At 54.8% G+C, this 9407-nt stretch overlaps 3 protein-coding genes across 4 annotated transcripts in view; 2 read left to right on the top strand and 1 right to left on the bottom strand.

Annotated features, from left to right (window-relative positions):
- Positions 1 to 1562, bottom strand: part of LOC116574510 (ral guanine nucleotide dissociation stimulator-like) — a 492075-nt gene extending 490513 nt beyond the window's left edge. For both annotated transcript variants that reach the window (XM_032315283.1, XM_032315284.1), the window contains exons 1-2: positions 935 to 1562; positions 490 to 626 (exon numbers count right to left, since the gene is read on the bottom strand). The gene's annotated coding sequence lies outside the window, so the exon portion shown is untranslated. The remainder of the gene's footprint in view (positions 1 to 489; positions 627 to 934) is intronic.
- Positions 1563 to 3087: 1525 nt separating this feature from the next.
- LOC116574104 (ral guanine nucleotide dissociation stimulator-like) lies at positions 3088 to 5315 on the top strand. The gene is made up of 3 exons (XM_032314623.1): positions 3088 to 3195; positions 3594 to 3701; positions 5097 to 5315. Exons 2-3 carry the CDS (start codon positions 3609 to 3611, stop codon positions 5313 to 5315), a joined length of 312 nt encoding a protein of 103 aa, XP_032170514.1. The 5' UTR covers positions 3088 to 3195; positions 3594 to 3608.
- Positions 5316 to 5562: 247 nt separating this feature from the next.
- Positions 5563 to 8074, top strand: LOC116574514 (formin-like protein 5). The gene is made up of 3 exons (XM_032315290.1): positions 5563 to 5938; positions 6872 to 7071; positions 7323 to 8074. The coding sequence occupies exons 1-3, from the start codon at positions 5679 to 5681 to the stop codon at positions 8009 to 8011; spliced, it is 1149 nt and encodes a 382-aa protein (XP_032171181.1). The 5' UTR covers positions 5563 to 5678; the 3' UTR covers positions 8012 to 8074.
- The last annotated feature ends 1333 nt before the right edge of the window (positions 8075 to 9407 follow it).

Below are 9407 nucleotides of genomic sequence, written 5' to 3'. Positions count from 1 at the left end.
ACTCACAACTGGTTCCCATCCAGGCCCCTCGGACTCTGAAGCTGCCGCAGGCACCACAGTGGGAGCTGGAGGTAGCTCTTGAGGTGGTTCAGCATCTTTTTCTGGGGCTGGGGCTGTCGGTCCAAGAAGACAAAGTATCAACCCAATGATTGACTTTTCACGTCCCTCCTAAATCAAGGAAAATTTCCCCACCATTCAATGTTCTCTGAGTCCAGGAAGCAATCCCTAGAGGGTCTCCCCTGATAGCAGGTCATGGGCACAGGGATCTGAGGCTACTCCTTACTCCCGGCCCACCAGGTGACGGAAGCTTACTCTGGGTGGTTTCCCCTGTTCCCTGCACAGGTCTATATCAGCCACCCCCTGTCCTCCTCAGATCAGCATCTCTCTGGTTCTCCTCCCTCTACCCCTCCCCCTGCTTGTGCTCTTTTCCCTCTAATAAAGAAATAAAATCCTAAAATAATACATAAAAGATTGAGCATCAAAGTGAACCTTGAGGCCTTCAAGACCTGGCAGGAAACACCCTCCTGTGTGTATTTCCTTGTCATCTTTCTTCTTGTGCTGATGGCATCAGAGGTGCATGTCATCCCAAGGAGGGAGAAGGCCGATGGGGGAGGGACTCTGGGCTCCTGAAGAACACAGAAAGGATTTCAGTCTCCAATCTGAAGATCCACTCAGCACTGTCATGGGGGGGACCTCTGTGGTGACAGGCTACCAAAACCTGGGGAGTTACATGGTCATTCAGCGTAATGTAATACAGCTCCGTACAGCATGTTGAAATGACCAAGTTCACTTGAAGAGTGATCAGCCTAAAACCTTTAAAGAGGACCAAAGAGGCACCTGGCTTCCTCAGGCACTAGGATCCTTGATCTCAGGGTTATGAGTTCGAGGCCCACATCAGGCACAGTTAACTTAAAAAACAAAACAAAAGGCTTACACAGGACTAAAATCAGTGAGGCTCAAACAACGGAGCTGGTCTGTGCTGGGACAGATCCTGTCTCCCGTTCATTCAGCCACTGGGCACTGCGCACTCAGATGGTGCCAGGGCTTATCAGCCCAGCGGGTTCTCCTCGTGAGAGCTCAGGGTCTAGAGGAGAAGATGGACAAACGAGAAACCAAAATGTGAACAGAAAAAGCGATTGCTCCACAGCAAAAGAGCAAGGGACACAACTAAGGCCCGAACTCCACCCGGTGAGGGGTATGACAAGGCTGTGCTGAGATGACACGGAGAATTCCTGCGGGAGGAAAAGAAGGAGACAGCCCTGCACAAATGCGAGTGCATTCCACCTGGCGGAGGGCACCATGGAGCAGAGGACTGGAGGTTAGAAAGGGGGCCAGGGTGGCCAGAGAAGCTGAGGAAGGACCAGAGTGGGAGGGGAGGAGGTCCAGGGCCCGGGAAGTTGGTCAGTATCAGTGCCCTTCTCCCAGGGCTGTGCGACCGCACTTCCCCACACTCAGTGGCTGAACCCACAAACGCTGCCTCGTGGTCTCAGGGGATCAGGAATCCAGCAGTGCTCCGCTGGGGGCTCCTTCCAGAGTCTCTCCTTAAACTGGGCTGCTGACAACACCAAGGGAGGAACTGCTTCACCGAGAACCTGAGCACACTCAGGGGCATGGGCCAGATACAGCCCATCTCAAAGACCTGACTTCTTCTGTCTGCTGTGGACCCACAGGGCTGGGCCACATGCGTATGTCTGTGTCATGGTTCAACCTAGGGGCTTGTGCTCCAGTGTGAAGATCGGAGAGAGAACATGGGTCCGAGTCAACATGCGGCTGGGCAGTGAACTTTTAGAACGAAATCTCAGAAGGGCCTTTGGGTCACGTTGCTACGTTCTGTGACATGGAAGTGAATCACCAAGTCCGGACCACACTCAGGGTCACACAAACATGTCTACAGAGGAGTTGGGGAACCAATGGAGCCCCTGAAGGGAGACTGTGAAGATCCCTGAAGGGTCCGGGCCTTGCCCAGAATCAGACTGGTAGGGAGGCTTAGCAGGCTTGAACCCAGCTCTTTGAGTGTCCTCAAAGTTGGGGTCCTGGATGCAACCTAGCCATTCACTGGGGGCTCTGGAAAAGTTTTTCTGGAAGGAAGTGGCTGTCGGCCTGGAAATGTTATCGGGCTGAGGGTGATCATTGATCTCCTAGATAGGAGACATCTCCCCAGGTTCTTGTCTGAGGAGGATCCCGGGTCATGGCGACCCACTGGATGGACCCCTATCTGCATCACACCCTTTGGAAAGGAGGGAATGGCCTGCATCCCGGGACAGGCGGTCTCTAGGGGTAAGGGTACATTCTGACCATCAAGGGCCAAGACTCCAGTCCCTTCTTTAGGGTTTGCATTGAAAATGCAAAGCCTAAGACCTTGGGAAGCTATTACCCAGCCCTCTGTAAGTGGGGCTGTCCTCTTCTGGGACTCCAGAATGTGAGCACCGATGAACACATGTGTGCACACAGGAGCGAGTGTGCTGGTGCACACAAACACACACACCCCAGGAGGGACTGTGGGGTGGGATCTCATTAGTAGCAGATTCCAAGAAGTTGATAGGAGGGAGGAAATTGGGTGGGAGGTATTTCCTACATGTGACAGCACTCCTCTAACATCATAGCTATTATCCAACCTATGCCTGTGGACATCTGATAGAAAGACATGCTGGAATCATCCATATTTTGCAGAGAAGGGACCATCCCTGTCAGGCACAATGGCTTATCTAGGGTCCGAACCAGGTAAGAATAGAGACTTGTGTCTGAAACCAGGTGTGTTTGCAAGCTGGGGCCCTGGCTGCTCCCAGACCTTCCCTGGGGGCCTGTGGAGAGGGGTGTGTTGGGGTCACTGTGTACAGATAAGATGTGTCCTTGCATGCAGAAGGGGGATGAGGAGATGGCAGACCGGAGCACTGATCGTGTAGGGGTCCAACCAGGAGTGGGCCCTGGTAGGGGACCACAGGAAGTGATGTCACTTCCTTGACAACCTGCCCCCAGAACTTGGAACCCCTGCAACCAGGCACCCACATTCTAGTCCGGTAGCAGTGTTACTGGGCTCAGGACATCTGACACAGAAAGATGTTTTCGTGTTGTGTGCTGAGTTTCCGGGGCTCTGAGTATCAGAAACGCCAGGAAAATGGCTTGTTTTCATGTTGCAGGCATTGGCTGAAACCACCCCCCCGATGCCTCAGGATATTTCGAGGGAGACGCCATAAGGTACTTACTACTGAGGAGACTAGGCGATGCCCACCCCTCTGAACCGTCCTAGGGAAGCCCCATCCCTTCCTCTGGAGTTTGAGGGGAGGAGGGATATGTGGGGGTTCCCGCCCATGGGCTGGAGGAGGGTGAGCACAGTGGATACCCTGGTGATCCCTTCTTGTTCACACCAATGTCAGGGTGGGCAGGGTGCACAGGGGATTCCTGAGGTGCCTCTTAGCTGTGCCAGAGCACATCCAAGGCCCTGAAGCTGGGCCACGTTTCTCTCCTTGGGGGAGGGCTCTGCCACCTGGGCTGTGGTGTGTCTGGAATGGAGCGCCCTGGGTCTGAAGACCAGCAAAGGCCTCCAGACAGGGCTCTAAGGCCTCCTGCCTGGCTGCCGGGCACTGTCTTTACAGAACGCTCCAGAGGACATGGTGGAGGAGGTGAATGAGGAGATTGCCTGCTCTCCTTCCTCCAAGGACAAGAAGCCGCACAGGGCCAACAGAGTCTGGCGCTGGCTCAGGGTGAGTGCAGGTGCTGGGGAGACCTGACCCCTGGGGCGCTGATTCAGCACCAAGGGCCCCACCTCCTAGAAGCCAGCCTGGCCTCCTAGAGTCCTGTACTCCCATGAATCTCCATCCCATCTCTTCCCCAAACTTGCCCTCATGGTCCTGTCCATGCCTTGGATAGAAGCAGAGCCATTGTCCACATACTTCTAGGAGTATCATTAAAGAGACTTTAGATCAGGTCTCATCCCGTTGATCTAGACTCCTTTTGCCCTGTGCTAGGCATTTTCCTAACTCGTGCTTCCAGGTGCCCCCACTGGCCCAACAGTCCTTCCTCAAGTTCTTCACGTCTTGCAAATCATCATTTGCAAGAGTGAGTTGGGAGACTCTGATCCAAAGGGACATGGGGCCCATGGTACTCTGTCTCTTGCTCTGCGCTTTGGTATTGATGGAACACATGGTTGGGAACCCCCCCCCCAAGGACAAGGAACAGGGGCCTCACTGCACTGCACTGCACGGCAGTCCGGACGGCCAGTCATTGATCACAGCTATGGAGCCCTTTACTGGGGCAGGACTGGATGTAATCCCTTCTGTGGCCAAGGCACAGTGCTGCATCCTACAGCCTCCGTGCCCTCCAATCCTAAGCCCTCTCGCCTAAACATCTCTGTGTTCTCGTCTCAAGAATGGGATATGTTGGGTGCCGGGGTGGCTCAGGGGTTTCAGCCTCTGCCTGCAGCTCAGGTCATGGGTCCTGGGTCTCACAGTCCTGGGATCGAGGCCCACGTCGGGGGCGTGGGGTCCTCTGCTCAGCGGGGAGCCTGCTTCCCCCTTTATGTCTGGCTGCCTCTCTGCCTACTTGTGACCTCTCTCTCTGTCAAATAAATAACAAGTCTTTCAAAAAAATAAAAAGAATGGGCTATGTTATCAGAAATCACAGGATCCATGCCACTCATGCAGGGACGTGCTATCCATACTCCGCTCACAAAGGGACCTGAGATACTAGCAAGTTCAGACATCATTTCTTTCAATTCTTTGTATGGATACCAAGAACATTTTCTCTTTGCCTTAAAGGCTTCTTAACTGATTGGCTGATTGATGGATTTGAGAGAGAGACAGGGGGAGAGTGGGGAGAAGCAGACGGAGAGACAGAATCCTCAAGCAGACACTGCCCTATGGACACAGCCCTACGAGGAGCGCAGCCTCAGGACACGGAGACCATGACCTGAAGCAAAACCAAGAGCCTTAGGCTGAACCCAATGAGACACTGAGTCACCCGATTCTTTTTCGGACTCTGGGCTCTCTTGTCCCACCTCTTGCAGAAGTCCCTGAGATCTGGGGGCTCATTCTGCCCTCCAAGCCCCAACCCTCCTGGTGGCCACAGCACTGACTCATGTCTCCTCTGATTCACCTCAGGGGAAAAATCGTTCAACCAGGAAGAGGAGGAAGACCTCGGTGCTGATGGCCAAGCGGGCCGACAAGCTGCAGGCCACAATAGATCACCTGGTGCCTGCCGTCATCAGACAAGATCTACACTGTGTCCACATCTTTCTGGACACATACCGTCACCTTTACTACCACCCAGGAGGTGCTGGACCTCCTCTTTGCAAGGTGAGCACCCTCCCCTGCCCCTAACTGCTCTGTGGGATTTGGCCAATGCCTGGTTGTGAGACTTTGGCAGGTCCCCAAGCTTCCCCAAGCTTCCCTTGCTCCTAACTGGGGCAGAGGTATTATAGGGACTCAGTGGGGTCTTGTAGGGAAAGGACACCTGGGAGCCTGCGCCAGTGGAAAATTCTGCTGGAGGGCCTGTGGGCATGCTCTTTGCTTATTTCTGTGCCCCTCATGATGAAGCCTCTGCCTCATCCCTGACTCTCACTATGATCTTGAGCTGGGCTCCTTTGCCACTGAAAGGGAGATCTGAGACTCCTTCTGGGGCCTGTGTCTGGGTGAATCCAGAGCAAGCATCCCTGGGGGTGAGCAGGGGCCAGGCCCACTCAGATGTCGGTGATGGGCTGGTTGGGGCCCTTTTATTCAGCAAGCATTCAGGAAGCCCTAGTAGGTGGAGGCGATTATCTAGGAGCTGAATGGGATCCCTGCACAGAACAGACAGCACCCCAGGGCTGCAGGCTAGTCGAGGGTCAGGCGGTGAGAGCCAACATCCACAGACATCTCATGCGATGCCCCCTGGCCTCCTCTAGATTCGGATGCTATTACTCCACGTATGAAGAGGTCAAGAGATCCCAGGAGCAGCGCGACATGTGAGTAAGCTTTGGCTGCTCCAGGAGGGCCTTCCCTCTCCAGCAGGGCAGTGAGGGTCCTGTGAGTTCAAGGGGCTGCTGGACCTTCATGCACACCTCTGTGATTCCTGCTTTAGGGTAAATGTCTGAGAGCTTCTACTGGAAACTGGGAAGGTGCCCTGGGGAGCTGGGGTAGGTGTGTGAGCACTGTGGGAGAGCAGAGGGGGTTGGAGGACAGCTTCAACCCCTGAGAGGGTCATGCTCCATCCCTGCCCCCTCCCAGCCCTCTCTCTGCCCCAATTCTGGGACCCAGAACGCAGGATTTAGGAACCATTGCACAGCAGTCTGTTGGCACCTGCACTCGGTGCTCAGAGGGGGCTCAGGGAGAGTGGTGACCCAGTAGAGCCCAGGGAGCAGCAGACATCCCACACGCTGTGGGAGGTGAGTGTCAGTGGAAACAGACCCACTCTCATGGCACCTAGTGAACGGGCAGAGGAGGTAATGGTGGAGGTATGGGGAGGGTCCCGGGAAGGCCTGGCTAGAGACAGAGTCCCTTTGTTTCCTCCTCGGTTGGATCTTCATGGAGCAGAGGCGAGTGCAGTGAGGGTAATTAAGAGGCCAGACAGCACCCCTCCCTGGGCACATGCAGTTGAATTGAAGTGGCTCGTGGGCAAGGAGACAGACTGAGGAGTGTGTCCAGCTCCCCTAAGAAGTCCAGAAATGCTCACCACATTGATCAAGGACTCCCACTCCTAGCGGCTTTTGGCCAGCCTGCCGTGTGGGAGCAGGCCTGTCTCGGGCAGGACTGCCAGGTCGCAGGTGGACAAGGAGTCCAACTGGTCTCGGACAGGAGCTGGAAGCCCAGGGGCCCAGGTTCCCACATGGGTTCCCTGGGATATTGGTTTGGATGCATACCTTGTCCTCTGACTTTTCTGTCTCCATGCCTGTCCCCAGGGCCATCTATGCCATCCTTAACACCTGGGTGGAAAAGTATCCAGGGGATTTTGTGCAGCCTCCGGAGTTTCCCAGCTTGCATACGCTGCTGGCCTACCTGCAGGTCTATGTGCCTGGCTCGGACCTGCAGCGCCGTGCCCAGCTTCTGCTTCCAGAAAGTCAACGCCCTCCCAGAAAGGCCACGGAGCCAGAGGCTGGGGGTGAGGAGGACTGGGGGTGACTGGTGTGGGCCTGAGGGGGAGGCAGGGTGGGCCACCCTGAGGAAGCCTCCGTAGATTGTAGTTGGGCCAAGAGGAGTGAGTCGTCTCAGATCCCTGTCCCCATGGGCTTCCGTTGGGGACACCTTCCAGGGGCTGGGTCTTGAACGCAGGCCACGCTGAGTGGTGGGGAAAGGGAAAGGCAAAAGGGAAGTCAATCAAGCTAATGATGCTTTCTCTTCTTGGAGCTACAGCACCGGCCCCAGAGCAAGATCAGGATGTGTCTCAGGAAGTTGTTCCAGCAGCCACTCTGGCACCCGCTGCACCTCTGGGGCCTGAGCTGGTCCCCACCATCCCTGCTGGGTCTGGAAGACCAGTGACCCCCCCTGACCCGTTGGGACCAGGGCAGATGGTCGTCAGGGCCCTCGTTCACTTCTCTGCCACGGAAGAGCCACCTGGCATTTTGCCTTTACTGGATGACCAGCAGGATCCTGCCCCCGAGCTGCTGCCCCCTGCCTCCGTGGAGCAAGCAGGCTCGGCCCCCGAACTGTCGCCCCCTGCCTCTGTGGAGCAAGCAGGCTCGGCCCCCGAGCTGCCGCCCCCTGCCTCCTTGGAGCAAGCAGGCTCGGCCCCCGAGCTGCCGCCCCCTGCCTCCAAGGAGCAAGCAGGCTGGGCCCCCCAGCTGCCGCCCCCTGCCTACGTGGAGCAAACAGGCTCGGCCCCCGAGCTGCCGCCCCCTGTCTCCGTGGAGCAAGCAGGCTCGGCCCCCGAGCTGCCGCCCCCTGCCTCCTTGGAGCAAGCAGGCTCGGCCCCCGAGCTGCCGCCCCCTGCCTCCTTGGAGCAAGCAGGCTCGGCCCCCGAGCTGCCGCCCCCTGCCTACCTGGAGCAAACAGGCTGGGCCCCCGAGCTGCCGCCCCCTGTCTCCGTGGAGCAAGCAGGCTAGGCCCCCGAGCAGCAGCTCGTGCTGGTTGGACCCCCAGAGCATATCTCCCCCTCCCCCGTCATTTCCTTCTTTATATTTGTGTTCTGTGTTCACCTTTATAATTACTTCATAGATTTAATTTATTAAATAAAGTAGAATTTGAGTTTACATAAAATTTTACTCGCATCCTTTGCAGTGGGGTATGGAGGTCTCAGTAGGTCCATCCAGAGTGTTGCACAACCATGTCGTTCTACGACGTTTCCGTCACAGAGACACCCGCGCTCCTCATCGCTCACTGCTCTGTCCCTCGCCCAGTCCCTGCAACCGCTGCTCTGCTCTCTGTCTCGGCCACTTCACCTCCACTTGGATTTTCCTCTGCCTGGAATCCTACAATATGGCCTTCTGTGTGTGTCTGCAGAACATAAGCGTGATTCCCCTCTTTGCAAACTTTGTTATACAAGTAACATTTTATTACATAGGAATGTTCCTGAAAGAACAAAGATCACGGGAAGCCCCCAAATGAACTATTTTCATTCTGAGCTAGGTTTCCCATTTAGAAGCAAGCCTTGAAAAGCAGAAACCATGAGAGAAATGTCTGGGTCCATGAGACACCTTTACATGCTTTCATTTTCCTGGGTAGTCTGCATTTCAACTATTCTGATGGGCATCTTATCAAATATTAAAATCATATCTTAAATATTCTCCTTTCTTGCTAACAAGTTAGGTCATAAAGAGTTCTTTAATCTTTATCCAGACTATGTCTATTTAGTCAATAATGATTTAAAGATGAAAAAAAGAAGGCACGTTCCTTCTACCAAGGAATAATCCCCCATAACACGCGGCATCCTTCTTCCCTGCCTTTCCCTCTAAGTGTAGTGTGTGTGTGTGTGTGTGTGTGTGTGTGTGCACGTGCGCACATGTATGTGATAGAATGGGGGCAGGGAAGGTTCTACCTTTAGTCCCCTCAGTGGACAGACACTGGTCGCTCTGTCCCCTTGGGCATTCTCAGTGACAGCATTCAGGAACCCTCTCTGTTGAACAACTAATTCATATCCAGTTATTTGACCCTCATAATGTAAGCGATAAGCACGTCTGTGCCATAAATGTTTGTTTCTTTAGGAATGATTCCTATAAACACCAACACTGGAACACACTTTACCCACATTTTTGGGGCACTGGCTGCTGGCTCCTCTATGCTGTCTTCATTAGGGAGAAGCATTGCTTTGGAAAGGAGGGATCCAGGATTCTATAGATGAGACCTGAAATCATGAGGACAAGCCAGCAGTGATGACGTCGGGGCCCTGGGAGTGACCATAGAGCATTGGGGAGGCTGCCCACAGCCCCTTCATATGTTCTCTCCCAGATGCTCCCCTGCCCCGTGTCCTGGAACACACCTCACCCATGCCCTGTCTGGTGA

Source organism: Mustela erminea, chromosome 15 (genome assembly GCF_009829155.1).
Source record: "Mustela erminea isolate mMusErm1 chromosome 15, mMusErm1.Pri, whole genome shotgun sequence".
Classification (NCBI taxonomy): Eukaryota; Metazoa; Chordata; class Mammalia; order Carnivora; family Mustelidae; genus Mustela; species Mustela erminea.
The sequence above is the reverse complement of the archived record's forward strand: the minus strand, read 5'-3'. Positions and strand labels throughout refer to the sequence as shown.

Bases quoted from the DNA above. Each gene is read 5' to 3' on its own strand.
- LOC116574104 (XM_032314623.1), top strand. From the start codon at position 3,609: ATGGTGGAGGAGGTGAATGAGGAGATTGCCTGCTCTCCTTCCTCCAAG. The intron at 3,702-5,096 runs GTGAGTGCAGGT...GATTCACCTCAG, and splicing joins GAGTCTGGCGCTGGCTCAGG to GGGAAAAATCGTTCAACCAG.
- LOC116574514 (XM_032315290.1), top strand. From the start codon at position 5,679: ATGTCGGTGATGGGCTGGTTGGGGCCCTTTTATTCAGCAAGCATTCAG. The intron at 5,939-6,871 runs GTGAGTAAGCTT...GCCTGTCCCCAG, and splicing joins TCCCAGGAGCAGCGCGACAT to GGCCATCTATGCCATCCTTA. The intron at 7,072-7,322 runs GTGAGGAGGACT...TTGGAGCTACAG, and splicing joins CACGGAGCCAGAGGCTGGGG to CACCGGCCCCAGAGCAAGAT.